At 34.9% G+C, this 22,532-nt stretch overlaps 1 protein-coding gene across 4 annotated transcripts in view; it reads left to right on the top strand.

Annotated features, from left to right (window-relative positions):
• ARHGAP12 (Rho GTPase activating protein 12) overlaps positions 1–22,532 on the top strand; it is a 121,601-nt gene that overhangs the window by 71,796 nt on the left and 27,273 nt on the right. For 2 of the 4 annotated variants that reach the window (XM_058681540.1, XM_058681538.1), the window contains exons 5-9: positions 1,120–1,260; positions 2,427–2,507; positions 13,394–13,519; positions 17,500–17,574; positions 22,432–22,493. In XM_058681540.1, coding sequence (XP_058537523.1) covers positions 1,120–1,260; positions 2,427–2,507; positions 13,394–13,519; positions 17,500–17,574; positions 22,432–22,493 — 485 coding nt within the window. The remainder of the gene's footprint in view (positions 1–1,119; positions 1,261–2,426; positions 2,508–13,393; positions 13,520–17,499; positions 17,575–22,431; positions 22,494–22,532) is intronic. The other 2 variants (XM_058681539.1, XM_058681541.1) reach the window with 2 other exon arrangements.

The following is a 22,532-nucleotide window of genomic DNA, read 5'->3' on the forward strand; positions in this document are numbered from 1 at the left end:
AGGAAAGGTCATTAGCACATGAGAGTTAATCTAGTAAATATTTGTTGAATTAATGACATTTAAGGGCAGTAAGTAAATTGCTACTCACATTATGATACTTCTTGTTTGAAAAAAGCAGAGATTAGGTTTTCTCCGTCTCAATCGCTTGTCTTATATGTCTGGATTCTCTCATGCTTTTATTTTTATTTGTTTTTAAATTTTTTTAATGCTTATTTTTGAGAGAGAGAGAGAGAGAGAGAGCGAGAGCAGGGGAAGGGCAGAGAGAGAGGGAGACACAGAATCTGAAGCTCCAGGCTGTGAGTTGTCATCACAGAGCCCCACACGGGGCTTGAACTCATGAACTGTGAGATACGACCTGAGCCAAAGTCGGAAGCGCGACCGACTGAGCCACCCAGGCGCCCCTCTCTCATGCTTTTAAAAGTAAAGTATACCTAAGTTACTTCCATACTGAATTTTTTCATCTATCATGTTTGAATTTTTTTAATATTATTTTTTCTTGTTTTGAAGTTCAGTTCCCAACCATCTTTAATAAACGTTTGGTTGAATGAGTTAGGAAATCTTGCCAATAATTTAGAATATAAAATACAGTATTATAAAACTAATGTCTCTTACCTCTCAGTTTCACACATTTAAAAAAATCATTCAAGATTTATTTTTCGAACACTGTCAGGCATTTGTCTAGGAACTTGTATATATATAGGTGAGTGAGAATTTTTAAGAAACTCAGTCTAATGAAGTACCCTCATCCCCTATTTTATAGCTTACACATGGATGTGTATACCCATACACACATTCAGTTTTTAACCTGATATTGGCTCAAAAGCAGCATTAGATAGAAGGCAGCATTTTTATCTCTCAGTCTGAAAACATTGTTTTCAGTTTTATTATAGAGAATTTTTCCAGGGTTGCATTATTGTGCTAAAATAACCATTATTAATTTCACCTTACCACTTACAGTGTACTCTTTGAAAGACTAACAATTTGTTTTGAAAATATTAAGATATAGTCAAGATATCTTAGTGCTTCAGCCAAATACAGTTTATTGCTTAGATTTGCAACTGCTACATATATATTTTTTTTTCAAAGAAGAAAAATACTTATGTTTCTGACTATTTATAGCTTCTTTCATCAGAAGAAAACTACCACAGCATTTGTTACAGCCAGTCAGATAGGCAGTGTGGTTCTCCTCCAAGGGGTTGGTCAGAAGAGTTGGATGAACGTGGGCATACCTTATATACCAGTGACTATACTAATGAAAAGGTACATTCTTTTTTTCTCATCTAGTTTTCTTGGCAGAATCTTCTCATAAAGTAGTTGTGTACTCAAGTTTGGTATTTTAAAAACTCATGAAAATATTCTTTATTGTAATTTTGTAGTCATGGCAATTGACAACATGAAAACTCACTGTAACTACTGATTCATGGTTTTAAACTTTATAATTACAGTGATTCTTGTGGGGTCAAAACCCATTTAAGACAAATCTTTATAAGAGTAGACCTATTGAGTGTCATTCTGTTTAAACTTCTTCAATAAACATATTTCTTTATATTTTTTGGGGGGGGAATGGTTTTTAGGGAATCGTTTTCTCAGCATGTGTCACTATGATATACCGCTTCACTTTCTATGCTTTTTATTTTATAACCAAGTTGCGTAAAACAAAAACCATGAGTCTAGTTATTTTATGATTGATTAACTATTTTGGGAATGCATATTGAAATTTTATGTATTATATCTCGTGTCATCAGAGAAGGTAAGGTTGTGCTTGCCTAGAGAATAGACCTTTGGGAATAAATGGAGATGGGCTTTTACCCCTCATTTCTGCTTTAATTATTTCACACTAGAACATAAGGAAACATTAGTTTTCATTTATTTCACAATTTTGTTTATATTAGCAGTGCTTAGTCTTTTGCCCCACATATTCCCTGTATTATTTTATACGAAGTTTTATTAGTATTACTTAAATCATGTTGAGTAAGAAATTTGTTGGCTACAGGAGGTAATTCCTAAGGGTTTGCATTAAGTTTGGCTTAAATTGTTCAATAGTTTTATATTTGAAGATTAAAAAAAAATTTGTTAATTTCTTAACCTTGTTTTCAGAGTGAGTGTGGCTCTGTGTCTGGTGTATATGCGTATCTGAGTATCTTTGTTACATATTTCTTACATTAAGTGGTGCTTGACATTGGAACTAGCTTGACACACTGGAAGAAAGAGAGAGAAAAATTCAATTAAAGAAATTAATATTGAGTTTACTTATTTTTACCAAACTTAAAATACAAATCTATTAGTATAAGTTTGTAAATTTCTTTTATAGTGTTCTTGAGCAAGTAGAATAAAATTCCTAAGAAAATATCTAATATCTCTGGTTGTATAAGCTTAAACTTACTTTTACTTAAATTGAAAAAGTAACACCTATTTTGTTTTTATAGTGGCTCAAGCATGTTGATGATCAAGGTAGACAATATTACTACAGTGCAGATGGATCTCGGTCAGAATGGGAATTGCCAAAGGTAATAAACCTTAACACTGAATTTCTGTTTTAAATAGCAGATAAAATATTATCTGAAAATGGCTTCAGCAGATTTACTTAAAATTTTTATTCAACCTTTAAAGAACAAGACTTTTTTTCAGAATTCACTGAGAATCTTTTTGGTAACTTTTTCTAAGATGTGTATTATCTTTATAATACTATATAATACTGATAATTTCTATTCAAAAATTCTGGTTTAACTTGAAATCAGTTTTTCATCGTTCCTAGAGATAAGCATCCCCTTCAGTGCCAATAATGACATCTTATACCTAGTTATCTTGAATATATTGAATTTTCTACGTGAGGTTGGTTTTACGTTTAATCTTTTTTTTTTTTTTTTTTTAGTGTTTATTTATTTTTGAGGGAGGATAGAGCACACAAAAGCGGGGGGTGGGCAGAGACAGAGGGACAGAGGATCCAGAGCTGGCTCTGCACTGACAGCAGCAAGCCTGACGCGGGGCTTGAACTCACAAACCGTGAAATCATGACCTGAGCCAAAGTCAGATACTTTACCGACTGAGCCATCCAGGTGCCCCTAATCTTTTTTTTTTTTTTAGGAGGAAAAAAAAAGCAGCTCAGTATTCCAGTTTATTCTCATATGTAAATATGTGTTGTAATTGTGTCAGTAATTAGCAGCATGTGCTGATAAGATATTCTGGGCTCTCACTGGATATCTCCTTTCAGATAAGTACACTAGGGCTGAGTTTAAAAGGCAGCAGTTTTCAGAGTGGTCATGTGCTTGTCACTAGTAGTATTGAGATCATTTTAAATGATATCAAGCAGGCTTTTAAATTTTAATTGGTATATTATTTTGATGTTTTAGAAAACAGCCATAGTCAGCAGACATATCTGTAGTGTTAATTATCAGGTAAACTTCAGTTTTTAAAAAAATTTGTCTCTTTACCAAAGTCAGTCAATTTAAAGAAAAGTATTAGTATAAAGATACATATAGAAAAACTCACTATGTGTTACTAAATTGAAGATTGGGAAACACTATCTAGTAAAGTAGTAATGATGGTGGTTTCTTCCTATGTGAAGGTCATCTGCCTCTAATTCTTTTATGAAATTATAAGGGTTGATATTAGTAGAAAAAGATGAACCGCTTGTACTTGACTTTTAAGAACATCTTTGTGGCCTGTCTTGAGCCACTAGCATAAGAACTCCATTATAAGTCTGACAGCTTTTATTTTTAGTATTATCTTTTAATTTTGAGAGAAAGCGAGAGAGAGAGAGAGAGAGAGAGAGAGAGAGAGAATATGAATCACAAGCAAGCTCCATGCTATCAGCGTAGAGCCTGACCTGGGGCTCGATCTCATGAACCGTGAGATCATAACCTGAGCTGGAATAGAGAGTCAGACACTTAACCTATTGAACCACCCAGGTGCCCTTAAGTCTGACACCTTTTAAAATGTTTAGATTTCAGGGCGCCTGGGTGGCTCAGTCATTGAAGTGTCTGACTTCCACTCAGGTCATGATCTCATGGTTTGTGAGTTCAGGCCCCACCTCAGGCTCTCTGCTGTCAACACAGAGCCTGCTCTGGATCCTCTGTCTCCTTCTCTGTCTGCCTCTCCCTCCCCTCTCTCTCTCAAAAATAAACATTAAAAAAATTCTTGTAAATAAAATGTTAAGATCTCAAAGAATGATGTAAGTTGCTATAATGCAAACTTGATAACATTCGGGGATAAGGGTTGGGGATAAAGGAAATAATAGCTCTTTTGGTTAATTTGACTATCAAGTACAGCTCCGGATTTTTCTTGTGTTTAAAAAAAGCCTTGTCAAATCTTCAAGTGACTATTTATATTCACATATTTTAGCACTTATTTTACACAGGTACTTTCTCTTTTGTCCAGCTCAGCAGAAAAAACTATTTCATATTTTTAACCATTTTTAGTAGTTTCAAAATGAGAAGTTGTATTAAAATTTATGTATAGACAATAGGTACTACTTGTTGGGCGCCTGGGTGGCTCAGTTGGTTAAGCCTTCGACTTCAGCTTAGTTCGTGATCTCATGGTTTTGTGAGTTCGAGGCCCACATCAGGCTCTGTGCTGACAGCTCAGAGCCTGGAGCCTGCTTCGGATTCTGTGTCTCCCTCTCTCTGCCCCTCCCCCACTTGTGTTCTGTCTGTCTCAAAGATAAACACTTAAAAAAACACAAATGCTATCTGAAACATAATGTATTACTGTTTTTTGGGGGTTTTTTTTTGTTTTGTTTTATGTTTTTTTTTAAACATTTTTTTTAACGTTTATTTATTTTTGAGACAGAGAGAGACAGAGCATGAACGGGGGAGGGTCAGAGAGAGGGAGACACAGAATCTGAAACAGGCTCCAGGCTCTGAGCTGTCAGCACAGAGCCCGACGCAGGGCTCGAACTCACGGACCGCGAAATCATGACCTGAGCTGAAGTTGGCTGCTTAACCGACTGAGCCACCCAGGCGCCCCTATGTTTTTATTTTTGAGAGAGAGCAATAGTGGCAGATGGGCAGAGAGACACAGAATCCTTATCAGGCTCCAGGCTCTGAGGTTTCAGCCCAGAATCTGATGCAGGGCTCGAACCCACGAACTGTTAGATCATGACCCGAGCCGAAGTCAGACACCTAACTGACTGAGCCACCCAGGCGCCTCCATGACATATTACTGTTAATGACGATAAGTTTTATATTTTAATTACAAAACTCCTTTATGCAAAGAGTTTTGAAGATATCACATTGTGGGTTTTCTTTTTCTTTGTAAGACTTAAGTTTTTTAAACAGTTTTAGGTTTACAACAAAATTGAGAGGAAGGTACAGAGATTTCTCAGATATCCCCTACACATGCATAGCCTCCCCCATTATCAACATTGCTTACCAGAATGGTATATTTTTTACTAAGGATGAACCCACATTGACACATCATAATCCCTGAAGTCCATAGTCTACTTTAGGGTTCATTCTTGGTATTGTATATTAAGTGTGTTTGGTTAAAAGTATACTGACATGTCCATCATTATAATATTGTATGATGTATTTTCACTGCCCTGAAAATCTTGAAAATCTTGAAAATCTTATGGATGGTGAGAGTCAAAATATGTAATACCTATGTGCTGGGAAAAGAATATGTATTTGGGGACATAATTATTCAATATTGAGAACTATGTAACAATGATTGATTGTATTGGGCTTATAAAATATGAGATCTGCTTTTACTTAAAGACATCAGAAGATAAATCTGCTGGAAATTTAGTTCACTGAAAGTGATTTAGATTATAGAAGGCCAATATTTTATTAATATATTATTAATTAAATAATTTAAACATATATTAAATTTTTGTTCCACTTGACAAATTCTCATTGTAGCTCATACAAGTATGTCAAATATCATTTGAGTTATAGAAAAATCTTATTGTATTACATCTTCTTTCATAGTAGTTTCTGATTACCTGGAGTAATGAGATCAAACACAAGCTGCCTTTTGAGCGATTTGTCTCAGGTCAGGGTCCATTGAAAGAAGAGGCTTCCAGGATGACCTTATGTAAGGAGCAATTTGGAACCTGTACTTAACTGGTAGCTAAGTATTTGTTTGTTTTTGTATTAACTCCTATACTTTCCTTGGTCAAAAGACTTAAAAGTTCACTATTAAGAAACTTGTTTGTGGAGATGCCCTGGATGAAAGAAAGAAGAGAGGCAAGGGACTAAGTGATATCAAAACCTTTAAGGATAGTTCCACAACAATGGAAGTGAGTGCTGATTGTGACCAGGAGTGAGTCATTAGTTTTGTGATATTATTTCATTTTCTGCCAATATTTGCCACTTGGACAGAGTCAGAATGGGCAGTTTCTTGAACTTCTAACTAAATTGGATGTAGGGAGGTTTGATTTGGGTACAGTGGGAATGAGGAAAAAAGACAAAATGTTTTAGAACCATTATTTAAAGGATTTTTACTGTATGATAAAGAAAATTATAGGTTAAATTTTGTACTCTAAGCAATTTACCACTTAGTAAATCCAAAATAAATTCTATGAGATAGGTTTGTAACTCCCAGTGCAGATAGATATTAGAAACTTAGCTAACTATTTTATGAATATATCTTTGTCAGCTCTGTGTAGGTATTATAATGGATCCAAATGCATAGGGCATGGTCTTTACCCTCAAGGAGTTTGCTGTAAATTTGGAAAGAAGAAATATGTTCATATGACAGCTAAGTGAGACAGAATACATACACACATACATTTATGCATACCTGGTTCTAAATTGGGTGTAGGTGAAGGGGATCATAAAACTAGACAGGAGCAGGGTACCTGGGGGCTTAGTCGGTTGAATGTCCGTCCAACTTCGGCTCAGGTCATGATCTCACATTTTGTGAGTGCAAGCCCTGTGTTGGGCTCTCTGCTGTCAGCATAGAACCTGCTTTGGGTCCTCTGCCCATCTCTCCTTTTCCTCCCCCACTCGTGTCTTCTCTTTCTCTCTCTCTCTCTCTCTCTCTCTCTCTCTCTCTCTCTCTCTCAAAAATAAATAAACTAAAACAAACAAAAAACTAGACAGGAGGAAGGACTGGGAGAGAAAAATAAGGATGAATGAAAAGAGAACAAAATAAAATATCCCCCACTCAAAATGAGTCTAGTTCCAAAATTCTAAGTAAAACACATAAAGAACCCCAACACTTATATAAACATGAAAAAATCCAGAATCAGAACATTGTACTCCAGTTGAAATTACTTTTTAAAATAACTTAATGAAGACTTTATAAATATGTTGTAGATGTCTAGAGTTAAATGAAGTCTTTCATTTAAAAAGAACAAGAAATTATGAAAAATAAATACAAATAATATTTTAATAGGTGAATATGATAAAAAATAAATTGGAAATATTTCAGGTGAGGGACGCCTGGGTGGCATAGTCGGTTGAACATCTGACTTTGGCTTAGGTCATGATCTCACGGTTTATTGAATTTGAGCCTGGCATCTGGCTCTCTGCGATCAGCATGGAGCCCACTTTGAATTCTCTGTCCCCCCGCCCCTCTCTGCCCCTCCGCTTATGTGCACTCTTTCTCTCTCTCTTAAAAATAAATAAAACATTTTAAGAAAAGAAATATTTCAGATGAAGAGATAGTGCAATAAAAAGTGTAGGTAGTCAGTAGTGTAAACTACAGACAGAAGGGCAGAAAGATAACAAATATTAAAGCATAGTTAAGAGAAATGGAAGATGGGTGAGAGGTTTCCTGTATTCATATACTAGGAATTCCAGAAGAGGAGAATGGAGAAAAGATAGGGAAATAATATTTAAAAATATAATTTCTAGGAATTTTCTAAAATTGAATGAAGGCATGAGTCTTTAACTAGAAAATATGCCTTAAATACTGACTAGGATATATAAAAATAAATCTACGTGTTGACAAACTTTACTGGATATTCAGAACTTCAATATAGGGAGACAGTTGTAACAACCATCAAAGGGTAAAGGACCATATTACCTACTGTGGTAGAGTGCATCATTGGATCCGTTCTGCACCCACTCCTGTATCAGTGCTCTTTGCTGTATGCCTTGTAGAGGCCTCCCACTGTGAGTGGAGGTATATTCTGCTGTTAACTGAGTTCAGTCATGTGACTTGCTTTCCCAGATGATTTTTTTTAAGTTTATTTTTTTTACTTGAAAGAGATACAGTGTGAGTGGGAGAGGGGCAGAGAGAGAGAATCCCAAGCAAGCTCTGTGCTGCCAACACAGTGATGCGGGGCTTGAACTCATGAAACCATGAGTTCATGACCTGAGCTGAAACCAAGAATTGGATGCTCAACTGACTTAGCCACCCAGGTGCCCCAGCTTTCCCTAATGATTTTGAGCAAACGTGTCACTAGTATTGAAATGAGCATGTGCACCAAAAAATAAAGTTTTAAAAAATGAACAGAGCTTCAGAAATCTGTGGGGAAAATACAAAAGTGTTAGATATTTATGATATTCATTTTATTGGAGTTCTAGAAGAAGAGGAGAAAGAGTGTGAAGCTGAAAAATAATATTTACACCGTTAGGTGTTTGAAGACATCTCAAATTTGGCAAAAGGCAAACCAAGAATCTGAGCAACACTAAACAGGATAGACCCAAAGAAACCCACATCTAGACATAGTAGTCAGATTTCTGTAAACTAAAGACTTCTCTTTCCTGCTAAAATAATCTCGAAAGCAACTCAACACAGTAGCTGTAGGGTAATAGTGGTTTGAATGGCAGTGGATGTCTTATCAGAAGCCATGAAGCTAGAAGGAAGTGGTATAACATTTTTCAAATTCTGAAAGAAAAAACCGTAAACCCATAATTGTACATCCAACAAAAATGGCCTTCAAGAATGAAAATAAAAGAGACATTTTCAAAGGAAAGGAAAGTAAGAATTTTATCACCAGTATCACGTTCTTAAAGAATTACTATAGGAAGTCTTTCACACAGAAGGGAAATGATAACTGAAGAAAACCTGGAACATCAAGAATGAAAAAAGTACAGTGGAAAGGGTGAATATCTGAGGAGACTTGTCTTGAGTTTTAAAAATTATGTTTGACATTCAAAACAAAAATTAAAACATTTCTGAAGTACTCATTGTAGTTAGAAATGATACTTTTTTAAAGTTTATTTTGAGAGAGAGAGAGTGCATGTGCATGAGCAGGGGAAGGGCAGAGAGAGAGGGAGAGAGAATCCCAAGTAGGCTCCCCACTGACAGCACAGAGCCCAACATGGGGCTCAATCTCACAAACCATGAGATCATGACCCGAGCCGAAATCAAGAGTCAGCGCTTAACCAACTGAGCGACCCAAGCGCCCTGGTAGAGATGATACTTAAAACAGCCAAATACAGTACCATAAAGAGGGGAGAGTAAAGTGATATCACTGTTAATAAGTTTTCTGCATTTCACTTGAAATAGTAAAATGTTGATACTAGTAGACTGTGGTAAATTAAGCATGTAAATTGTAATTCCTAGAGCAGTCACTAAAAACCAACAAAAGATATATTCAAGAAACTATAGATGAATTAAAATCTAATAGTGAAAACTTTTCAAGTAGTCCATAGGAAGGTAAGAAAGAAGAAATGTGAATGATAAACAGGATAAAAAACAAAATGGGAGCCTTAAATCTCATGGTTTGTGAGATCAAGCCCTGCATCAGGCTCTGAGCTGACAGTGCAGATCCTACTTGAGATTCTCTCTCTCCCTCTCTTTCTGCCTGTACTCTATTCATGAGGGTACTCTCTCTCTCTTTCTAAAAATAAATAAAGAACCTTAAAAGAAAAAAAAAAACAACTACCCATTTCTCTAGTAAAAAGTCAGGTTTGAAATGTGATAGAAATAAAGATCCTCTTTACATTAGCAGCAGTGGCAACAAGAAGAGTTGTAACTACTGATACACCTATTAAAGGTTTGTAAGATCTTAATGAAGAAAATTTCAGAGCAGAATGGAAGAACATAAAACCTGAATAAATGGTGCAATATGCCATTGTGGTTTTGGACAGGGAGGCCCAGTGTTAGTGTAGTGTCCACATTAATCTGCAAATTCACTGCATTTCCACTTACTTTTTCCCTCTCCACCTTTTTTGGAACTGATGCTAAATTTTGTTGACAAACAAAGGTCTATGAAGAACCAAAGTATTCCTGAAAATGGGAGGTGGGGCATGTGAGGGATGAGGTTCATGAAAATAAGTGATTAAGATGGGTAGTAAGAGCACACATATAGAGAAATAGACCAGAATAGAAAGCTCAGATCTGACATTACAAATCTATGAGTTAAGCATGGACTGTGCAATAAATGTTGCTAAGATTATTGGTTATTCTCTTGGAAAAAAAAAATGAAGTGTAGATCTTGACTCATGTCATACTTGATTAATTCCAGGTAGATGAGAGATGTAAATTTAATCAGCAAAACTTTAAAATCTATATAAAAATATCTTTGACTTCAGAATGGGAAGGATTTCTTAAAAAGACTACAATAACGAAAACCTGTAAAAGGAAAGATTGACAGATGTGATTACATCAAATTAAACAAAACACTAATATAAAAGGTAACTTTTAGGGGAAAAGCTGAGCTATGGACTAGGAAAAGGTATATTAAACTCAAGAACTCAAGTAGCTTACAAATATTTAGAAGCAAAATATATAAAGAACTTCCTGATCCTTTCTGTATGTAAGAGAAAGTCCAGTTGAAATTAGGCAAAATACACGACTAAGCAATACACAGAAGAGGAAATACATGAAGTAAGTATATGAAAAGATGTCCAAATTTATAGGTAATCAGAAAATGTAAATTAAAACACTGAGCTAGCGTTTCACCTTTCACATATTTTTTTAATGTGTATGTGTACTTAACATTTATTTTATATATACAAATGCATATAAATTCAGCAATTCAAGTAGGGCAGTGCAAAGCATTATGTTCTGCTGGTAGAACTATAAATAAATTAGTACTGCCACCTTAGACCTATCCATTTGTAGCAAAATGGTTAAATTGTGGTGTTTACATATAATGTAATATTCTATAGAAGTGAAAATACATGAGTCAGAACTGCATAGTCACCAGCATGGATATGTTTTTTACAATAACATGTTGAATGCAAAAAGCAAGTTGAAGAATGATGCAATATGTGGTCTGATTCCATTTATATCACTTTTAAAACTCCACAGGTAAATATATTTATAGGTGCATAAGTATATATCAAAGTGTGATGAGAATGATGACCACTGAATTATATGATGCTGCTGGGAAAAGAGGGAGAGGAATGGAATCTCAAAGATGTGTTCAGAGGGTCTCTAACATGTCTATAGTATTTTCCTTTTTTTTTTTTAAAGGGTACCTAAAGCAATGTCTTCTATTAGATATGCTAAAACTTGATGGTGGGTTTTCATTAGTCTTTATTCTTTTGTATATGTTTGAAATAATTCAAATAAAAGTTCATTTAAGATTGTTAAAAAGGTGTTTTTGATGGGATTAGAAAAGTTTTAAACTTAGCCGTCTTTTTAACTAGACGCGTGTGTGTGTGTGTGCATGTGTTTTAACTGTGGGGTAGTTATTTTCTGTTCTTTGCACACAACTGTGCAAAAATAACAATTATTTTTCCTTTCTCTAATTATGTGGCGCCTTGTTTTTGTCTTCTGTCTATGCAGTATTTTCTGTTTGACATTTTATTTATGCTTTGTTTTTATGAACGTACTATGCCCTAGTAAAACCACCAACACATTTACAATTGTGCTTATTACCCAGTTTAGTTTTATGTTATCTTTGATACTGCGTAGAAAGGATTTCTCAGCAACTATAGTAATTATAAAGCTCATAAGCTAAGGTAGGTATCTGTTATGGTTTGTATACATGTCTCTACACAGCTATACATTTTAGTTCTTGCGATGTTTGTATTGAAGGGAAAGTGTATTTCTGTTTTCACTTAGAGACTTCTGGCAAAGAATTTTGGGGGTGTAGCCTTTAAGTTTCATCTTTGTTCATTCTAGAAATTATCCCTTTGTGAACTTCTGTGACAGATTTTAAGATTGCTAATTGTTAAGCAACAGTGATTTAAAAACAAATGCCATATGTGACTGCCTGGCTTTGGCAAATTTTAATGTGAAGAATGAAGTAACAGATTTGGGAGACAGTTTAGGGGGCCTATATAGGCTCATTTTGGGGACTAAAAAAATGGCATAGAGAAACATGTTGGAAGATTTTTTAATATTAAAAACATTCCTGTAATATAATTTTACTGGAATTGTAATGAATCATTAAAATTTTAAGATTTGATGGGCTTTTTACGGGTGAGAGAAGTAGATAGGTATTAGGTGTCCTTTGCTTTCAGGAGAAGAATGTAGCCTGTAATTTTTTGTCATTTAATTATGTTTTATTGCTTATAATTTATTAAAATTGGCTGTATAAATCGGTATAACTCCTAAACGTCACATTTCTGAAATGTTTATGCTTGCTGATCTACTTGACATTTCAAACACATGATTTAATACCTTACTGATAATACATTCTTAATTTTCTGTGTAATTTTAGGGGGGAGTTACTTTCTGTTCTTTGCACACAACTGATATATTCAGGATTGGTCTTTCCAACCAATACCATCTCTGTCTTCTGGTCTGCTATGTTTTACCACTTCAGAGAAACAAATAATAATATGTTTGGTTTATAAATGAAAGCAAAAATAAAAACAAACAAAAAACCCTTTAAATGTGAGGATACTGTTTTATATGTAATAATTATTTTAAAAACCTAAACCAAAAATTGAATTCATGTGGATTTTTGAATTAGAAGGAACCTTAAAATAATAAATTTGTTCAACAACTTCGTTCTACAAATTATAACTAATATTTACTGAGAATCTACTATTAGGGCAATATTTAGCACTTTTTACACTGCTTAAGTTTTTTTTTTTTTAAGTTTATTTTGAGAGAGAGAGAGAGAGAGAGAGAGAGAGAGAGAGAGGCACACAGGGAGGGGCAGAGAGAGGGAGAGTCTCCGTGCTGTCAGCCCATAGCTCCACATGGAGCTCCGTCTCACAAACTGTGAGATCAGGGCCTGAGACGAAATAAAGAGTCTGACACTCAACCCAGTGAGCCACCCAGGTGCCCCCATACTGCTTAACTTTTATAACACCGGTGTGAATGAGACGGTGTTTCTGTTATGCCTGTTTTACAGTTGGTGAAACGGAGACCCACGGAGACTGAATATTTATTTTGCCAAGCTAACGTTAACTTTGTCCAACACCAAAACCCCTGATCATCTCAGTTGTGCCACAGTGTGGTCAAAGATGAGAAAACTGAGACAAGAAAAATTCCTGTGATGAACTTCGCCTAACATTATGTGTCATTTGGAGCCTGCATGTTTAGATTCCACTTTTGTTTATATTATTTATGAGGTATAATTTTTTTTTTTTAGTATAATGCTTCATCCCAACAACAAAGAGAAATAATTAAAAGTAGGAGCCTGGACAGGCGGCTGCAAGAACCGATAGTTTTAACAAAGTGGAGACATAGCACCATTGTGTTGGACACCAATGACAAGGTAGGACTTTTTGAGAAAAACTGTTGACAGTATTGGCATGTTCTTTATTCTTTATACTTTTATCTTTTTCCTTAGGTGGATCTCCTATTTTGGTGACTACTGTTTTATTATATATAGACAGCAGCAATTTATCCTGGAATAGGTTTTGGTTTTGAAGCTTACTGATTTTTGCACAGTGGACTGACTTATCTGTGGCTTAATAATGTATACGTTTGAGCCTAGTAGGTGATAAATACTTTTGATAACCCTTTTTAAAAATCATATATCTGTTACTGTTTATCTTCAGTCTTCCACAAGTTTTATAGTAAAGACATTAGTTAATTTTCTTCATCCCCTGGGAAGATCGGAATCCCACTCCTCTGTTCCCCTAATTGTTCTCTGCACAAAGGACTTTTATCAACCTGAGAAATAATGTTCTCTGTTTCAAATAAGGGATAAATTTTGATGCAAACAGCAGAATGGAAAAACCATAATGTTTTTAACTTCCTTGTGAGTTTTCTCTTTATGTTGTATCTTCATTTTGGGGATGGAGTAGGAAATTCATGCGAATTTGTAGAACATCAGCCATACTAATGTAAAAATGAAAGGGCAGTAGTAACACTCTAAAACTAAAAAACTTATTTTAAAAAGATATCTGTCACTGGGGACTCTTTTATTTTATCATAATCAGACTTTTCTTTGGCATAATTAACAGGTTTCCTACGTTTTCAGGTGTGTGAGTGAAAACAGAATGAACTCTCCTAAGGCGTGTTTCTCTATGCCTAGGTACTTTCAGATGTAAATTCCTTTATAAATTATATCAATCAGTCAAAACAAGTTGGTTTTTTGTGTTTGTTTTTTTTTTAGTGACTTTAATATTTTTGTGAAATTAAATGGAAGGTTTTTTGTGCAGCTGTAGAAACAGTCTACACACATTATGTTTGTAAGATAAACTAATAGAACAACGACGGAAGTAGTAGATCAGTTTGTAATTTATATTTTTTAAGAATATTATGTGATTTGAAAGTAGAGGGCATATCAAAGGAATGAAATTCTGGAACCTGTGCTATTGAAGAATGCTTCAATATTTTAGCATTGGGATTAATGTGAGTAGGTGAGATTCCTAGAGATTTTTAATAGAAAAATTTATTTAACTCCAAAAACCAGATTACAATTCATTGTAGACACAAAGCTTGTGTATGTTGTCATATATAATGCTCTAAGGCAAAAGCCATTTTTTAAAAAATTTTTGTTTATTTTTGAGAGCTAGAGAGACAGAGCATGAGTGGGGGAGGGGCAGAGAGAGAGGGAGACACAGAATCTAGAAGCAGGGTCCAGGCTCTGAGCTGTCAGCACAGGGCCCAACCAGGGCTCGAACTCACAGACCGCGAGATGACCTGAGCCAGAGTTGGCCCAAGTTGGCCCATTGAGCCACCCAGGTGCCCCAAAAGCCATTGTTGGAACAACCCCACTCCCTCTTCATTCTCGAGTAAAAGGGATGATTACTTTGCAGATGGAGACTTAGTTTCTTAACTCTTGTAAAATCTTTTTTGAGATTTATTTTCAGTCTGTTGTTAGAATAACTTGCCTGAAGTTCTTACGACATTCCTTCTTTTTTAATGTTTATTTATTTTCGAGAGAGAGAGAGAGAGAGAGAGAGAGAGAGAGAGACAGAGTAAGAGGGGGACAGAGGATATGAAGTGGGCTCTGTGCTGACAGCAGAGAGCCGAGAGCCCGATGCAGGGCTTGAACTCATGAACCATGAGATCATGACCTGAGCCGAAGTTGGACACTTTTAACCAACAGAGCCACCCAGTTGCCCCAGACATTTCTTTTTTTACCTGATTGTTTCAGAGTTCTGATAGCCTGATTTTCTTGTGACCAGAGATTTACTTATTTTTGGTACAAAGGTCTTTTTTTTTAATACCCACACCTTAAACTTTATAAACGAAATCATAGATAATAACTTCAAGTAAGCTTTTCTATTTATTATCACCACCTAGTATATACATTAAGATTTGAGGAACTATGCCAGAACAAACTAGCTGAGTAATGTATGATGAGGGTTAAAGGATGTGTCACTTGAAATGTAATAGAAAGTGGGGTGCTTGGGTGGCTCAGTCAGTTAAGCGTCCCAACTCTTGATCTTGGCTCAGGTCATGATCTCACTCTGTTCATGGGATTAAGCCTCGCTTTGGGCTCTCTGCTGGCAGCTTGGAGCATACTTAGGATTCTCTCTCTCTCTCTCTCTCTCTCTGCACACCCCTCCCCGCCCCTTGCTTGTTCTCTCTCTCAAAATGAATGAATAGACTTTGAAAAGAGGAAAAAAGAAATAATAAAGAAACCTAATACTATGTAGCAAATGTTGTCATGATGATACAAGTCCTAATTCAGATGTCAGACAACTTTGGAGAAGGTAGATGTGTGTATATCTGTGTGTATATGTATATGTGTGGGTGCACTGTTCCTGCCTATGTATGTTTTTTTTACTAAAACCTCATTATAGACATTTAGATATACATGCACATACATTTATAAATATACATAAATAAGTGTAAAACTTTTGTTATAGAATTCTACTTGTTGTACATATATTATTACTTCATTTGCTGTGGTTTTTATTTCTGTAGGACTGATAGTGTCATGAAAAAAATCGCAATTACCATTCACTTATTTTTTAGTTTGTGGGTCATCAAATCTATCTTTTCTCTTTTTTTCAAACTCTTAATATTAGACACACAAGAAATTAAAAAGTGAAACATCTGAAGCAGTCAGAAAAATACTTAAGTGAAGCTATACTAGATATGTGTAATTTCTTTTTGTAAAGATACATTTGATATGCTTTTAATGTTTCTTCATTAGTAATATAGGCTTTGAATGTTTGATTTGTAAGATTGTCCCTTCAGGGATTTTCTCTGTAAACTTTCACTACTATCTAGTTTCTCTGTTTACAAACTTTATATGGTATAAACCTGAATATTTTTTTCCAAGTGAATGGATATGGAGTGGGTGGTTTTTTTTTATCGTGTTTTAATACAAATTTCCAGGTTTGCTAACAGTACCTGATTTCATAACCATGGTAGACTGATACAGATGAATGTGCAAACACATTATTTAGTTTTATAAGAAAACTAATAATAAGTGGTGGCATATGATTTTTCTAATTCTCTTTTCCTAAGATTATTCATAAAGCATTTAGGGGAATGGAAAAAATTAAATGGAATTTGGCTGTGGGTACCAAAAAGGTTTTTTCAGTCTTGTCTTCTGTGAAGAGTCTTGTAAACATCTGTGGTGGAAATCACATAACATGTCTTAATATTGACAAACTAGAATTGCTTTTAAAATACACACCATCGATTTGCTCCTGTTATATATTCTTGTAGGCTTAGACATTAAAACATTTTTTTTCTAGAGAGTTATTAATCTTTAAAGTTTTTTTGTGTGTTTTAAAAAATCTTGTTTATTTCTAGTAATTGAAAGTTAGCTATAAATTACTTTAAATATTAATAACCATTTAATTTAATTTACATAGATAACCATTAACCAAAAAAGTTTTCATTCTGGCAGTTGCCACGTCATTCCTGTGACTGTTGCTTGCCTAATCCCGGGTATTCATACCTGCCGTACCAAGAGCCAGTTAGTATGGTGACTAATACATTTTTATCCATAAGTGTTTAGATTTTACCTATTTTAAATGTGGTCAGTTGAAGCTGATACAACATCATGGTATTAAGGCAACATGCATCATTTCTTTTGAGTAATTCTGTATGCAGTATTTAAGTTTAACTATAATTAGAATAAAATTATGTCATATTTCATTAACTTTAAGACATCTGTATTTTATAAATCAATACCATACTAGTTTCAGAGCTGAATATAGAAAGAAAATAACTAGGAAGAAAAATTTTTAGCTTCCCTTATTAAGCTCTCCCACTGCGAATAGAGGGAGAAATATAATGCTATAAAATAGAGTAACATTTTTCATTACTTATTTCTTGTAGGAATCTCCAACTGCCTCAAAACCCTGCTTTCCTGAAAATGAATCTTCTCCCTCTTCACCAAAGCACCAAGATACAGTTAGTATGATAGCATATAGTATAATATAGTCCAGTTATTTCAATCAGTTTCAATAAGTTAATTTTCTCTAAGTATAATGTTTAAATATTTCTTTGGCTTCTATTAACTTTCTTTGGTTTTTTAGATAATCATAAAATAGGTTTAAATTAAGAATTTAATCATTTTATAGACTTAAAAGCCCCCTTTTTATGCAAAATATGGTATCTTCATGATTAAATAATTTATATACCATATTTGTAAGTGACAAATTTATATTCGGTTTTTTAAAATAAATATAACATCCCTGGAAAATACTGTCAAATTATACTTCACTCTTTTTTCCTCAGGACAGCAGTCCAAAGGTAAGCAGTTTCCCTTCTTCCTAATGAGCACAGACACCACTTTTGTTCTGTGCTGTACAATTCAATGACGGGTCTAAGCCAGAAGAATATTAGAGGTCTGTAACTCAACTTTAAGGTTGCCCTAAACTGAAAACCTCCAGATGACTTCTCTTCAGAGACCTGGTTTGACTTGGATGAAAGTTTACTTAATCTGTGTATTGCAGTCCCTCCTGGTCTTCCCTGTATTGGGCTGATCCTGCTAGACCTCTTCAGTGGCTTTCCTTTTCTTTTAGAGTGAAGATCAACATTTGTAATGAGGACTACAAGACTGAGCATGCTCCAGCCTTACCTCACACTTCTTGTGTCCTCCTTTTCCCTCCTTGCTTGTTTTCCCTCAGCTGCACTGTACTTCTTTCCTCAAAAGAGCCTGCTTTTCAGCTCAAGGTCCTGGCACATGTCATTTCTCTGTCCACTGAACCATTTCTCTCCCACATCTTTGCTTGTTAATGTCTGTTCGTTTGTTCAAGTTCAGTTCCGATTTTGCTTCCTCAGAGAATCTCATTTGAATCTTCTAGATTTGGTCAGATTTCTCTGTAATACTCTTTGTAGCATGTAATTATATGTTACTTGATTATAGAAAATAAGATAACACTTTTCATTTTTATTTCTTATAGGAACCTCAGACCCTCTATTTGTGTTTGTCTTCCCTGCTAGACAAAGAAAAGCTTTATTAGAGCAGTAATAGAGGAGCCCTAGTACTTCTGTGGGTACACAGAGTAGTAGCTTTTCAGTAAATACTTATTGAATGAATAAATAAAACTTTTAAAGCTTTTTAAAAGACAAACTTTTATTGTTACTTCCTTATTTTATGGAACTGTAGTAGACTTACTTATATGATACTTCTGATTTTTTAGAGGCAAAGGCTTCCACAGATGCCATTTTATTTTTGTAACTCTTTCTCCATTCCCTAACTGAATCACATCTTTTATGGTTCATATCACATGTTGTACACAGTTCCTTCTGACATTCATTGTCAGAGTCAGGACTGACTCTTTCAGAGGCCTTGCCAGACTAACCTTAGCATAACAATGGTCTCTTCTTTTTGAAAAAAATTTTTTTTGATGTTTATTTTTCAGAGAGAGTGAGCAAGCAGGGGAGGGGTAGAGAGAGAGGGAGACACAGAATCTGAAGCAGTCTCCAGGCTCTGAGCTGTCAGCACGGAGCCTGACGCGGTGCTCAAACCCACAAACTGCGAGATCATGACCTGAGCTGAATTCAGACGCTCAACTGACTGAGCCACCCAGGCACCCCATGATCTCTTCTTTTTTTCCTGAATTGCCAAGTCTCTTATTGCATCGAATAGTGTAAATGTTAACTCATGTACCTGTCATCTCCCTACTAAGGTTTTAAACTCCCAAGGGATACATAGTGACTACTTTTTTAGTTTCTATTTTTGATCTTTTGCATTATGTAACATAGTACTGGGTACATAAACATTAAAGATAAAAGTGAACATGACTTTAGTGGTGGTGTCAGGAATTTGTGTATGAACCTAAGGTGTTGTTACCCTAATACTCTTTATTAGCACATCTAGAAAAAAAGCAGAAGTCCTTTCTAACTTATTTGAAATACAGGTAATACATAATTATTAAGGAGACCTTTTATAAATTATTTACATTTTGGTAAAAGTGAATCTCTAGGTTAGACTAGAAACACAAATTTGCAAATGTTCCACATAGAGTTAAAAGGACAATTTGCAAATTATTTCCCAAACCATTTACCCCTTTTCTCCAGAGTTCGACAGCAACTAGACCATCCTGGACTCATGGTACCCCCTGATGGCCATCACAGGGAACTGTCTCACCAGTATTTTCCTCTTTGATTCTTTTATCTTCAAGTGAAAAGTTGAATAGGTTTGTTAGTTCTGCGTGACTCCATTCTTTTTTCCACATAATCATACAACTCTTCTTTCCTGTTCTGCAGTAGACCTCTTCCAGGCCATCTGGCCCCTTCGCATTGAGGCTTTGCCCTCCTTGACTTTTCCCTTTCTTGGCCCTCCACTCCCTATTCTCAACTTGTGCTTTTTTCCACCAAGTCTTTTTTCCACCAAGCCTGCCTTTCCCACTCTTAATGGGTTAATATGGGTTAATACTCCCTTTTTGTGAGTTAAAATCTGGTTAGTATAACGCCTTAGCAGTAAGAAAAAGAAAGCTACAAATTTAGGAATGAAAATAATACTGTAATCATTGTTAGCTTCCTGATGTCATCTTAAAATCTCTGCAAAGTGCCCATCTATCTCTTCAGACCCTGTTTTGTTTTTATAAAAAGCTTTACTGAAATATAATTCATGTACTGTACAATTTACCTACTTACATGTATAGTTAAATGGTGTTTAGTATATTCAGGTTTGTGTAGCCATCATCACAGTCAATTTTAGAATTTTTTTCATCACCTCAGGAAGAAACCACATACTATTAGGTATCACTCCTCTACCTCCACATCTCACCCAGCCCTGAACAACTAGGAATCGCACTTTCCGTCTCCCTAGATTTGCCTATCCTGGACATTTCATAAGAATGGAATCATACAATATGTGGTCATTTTTGACAGGCTTTGTTCACTCAGCGTGGTATTTTCATTTAACCTCTTCTAATCAAACCAGATTTAAAATTCCATCCCTCAGTAAAAATTTTAAACACGTTCATTTTTTTTTCTTGTTTCATTTCCATTCAAATGCATTGCTGTTGTTTTTAATGGTCCCTTCAAATCCTTTTTTGAGATATGCCGCATATGCTTTTTAAAAAGATCGGTGTTAATATTTCCGTGCAGTATGAGTACAGTGTGGATTAAATAGGTGTGGGCTGATGCAAGAACCCAGTCTCTTTCCCAGTGTGTCTGTGACAGATGTGCATTTTTTTTAAGTTTTTATTTAAATTTGAGTTAGTTAACTTACAGTATAGTATTAGTTTCAGGTGTACAGTACAGTGATTTAACAATTCCATGCATCACCTGGTGCTCATCACAACAAGTGCCCCCGTCCTCACACCCACCTCCTTTCTGGGAACCATCAGATTCTTTTCTGTAATTAAGAGTGTGCTCCTTGGGTTGGCATTCTTACAGGCTGGACTCCCTCTCCTCTGTTCTTCCAATTCCTGTGTCCCCTAGCTCACATAAGCAGTGCCCTCCTGGCAGTTGTTGTTACTTAGTTCCTGTATCATTGAAAGGGTTTTTTCCCCCCTCCCTGCTCCTGATAGTAAGTTGGGAATATTCTTACATAAATGTGCATACTTAAAATTGTGTAATTGATGTTTTTGTTAAGAGGCAATAGAGAACTGTTAGAAGTATCAGGCTTGCATGTCTAAGGAGATCTAACCTGTGTTTCATGAAAAAATTACAGTAAAACTTGATATGGTATTTCCCGAGTCTTCATTATACCACAAATGATGAACATTAATACTTTATCAGCTTTGTCTATAGATGAGAATTTTTGGCAGAGTAGGCAAAACTTTCAAACATTATTTTTTAGACATTATTGAGAAAACAGTCCACATCATGTTTATCTCTCATACAAGAAAGATTTATCTGTTTCTAATGGAAATACATTGAGAAAATAGCTGAGGGATAAATTAAGTAGAAATAAATTCTGAATTGGGAATATTTTTTCTTTGGTGTGTATGTGTGTGTGTGTGTTTTGGTTGAAGTAAAATTGTTCTGTCATATACATACAGTGCTTACTGATTTGGATGATTGCTATAGACGTCAACTCATGTAGATTAAATTCAGTTGAATATTGGAAACTAAGCAATGAGAAAGTGTTTCCTTTCTTCCACCTGGAAGAATTTTAAGATCAAATTTAACTTCAGCAAAGTGGTTTTGCCTTCAAGGGGTTTGATGATAAAGCTGTGTCACTATTTGACATCAGCTAACTACTATATCTGGTTTGTCCAGAGCCCAACTTACCGTCTGATAGTATGTTTAATGAAGCACATACTGAATTTTTTAATGCCACATTAAGGCCAGTTCTATGCATAGAAACATTGACTTTTGAGTAATTTATTAATACAGTTACTGCATTTGTTTTATTTAGTTATTTTTACATTCTGACAAAGGAGGTTAGTATCTTAACTAATTTTCAGGCAGTACTGCTGTAAAATAATACAAAGCAAATAATTTCTTTTTGTAGTATTTATCATTATAGCATTGTATTACTTTCTTTCAATAGGAAGTCATAAATCATTTTCCCAATACTGACTAGTAGTGTTCATGTGGAAACCTAATTTGACAGTAAAATACTTTATGGCCGCTGTGACTTGAGAAGAAGAAAGGTTTAATTGTAAAGTTACCGAAAATAACCTTACGGAAGTACTAGGAAATTGTATTCCTAACATACTTTAGAACTAAGCATATTACATACTGACTAATCTTTTTTTAAGCTGATTTTTAGAGTACCAGATCATTTTGTCTTAATCATATATAAGAATTTAGATTTTACTGTCTAGATGAGTGATGTGTAAATGGTATTACTCTGTTACATAGGGTCAAGAAAAATATGGATTATTAAACGTAACAAAAATTACTGAAAATGGGAAAAAGGTTCGGTAAGTATAAAAATCATTAATATTCTGACATGTATTATT

Source organism: Neofelis nebulosa, chromosome 8 (genome assembly GCF_028018385.1).
Source record: "Neofelis nebulosa isolate mNeoNeb1 chromosome 8, mNeoNeb1.pri, whole genome shotgun sequence".
Lineage (NCBI taxonomy): Eukaryota > Metazoa > Chordata > Mammalia > Carnivora > Felidae > Neofelis > Neofelis nebulosa.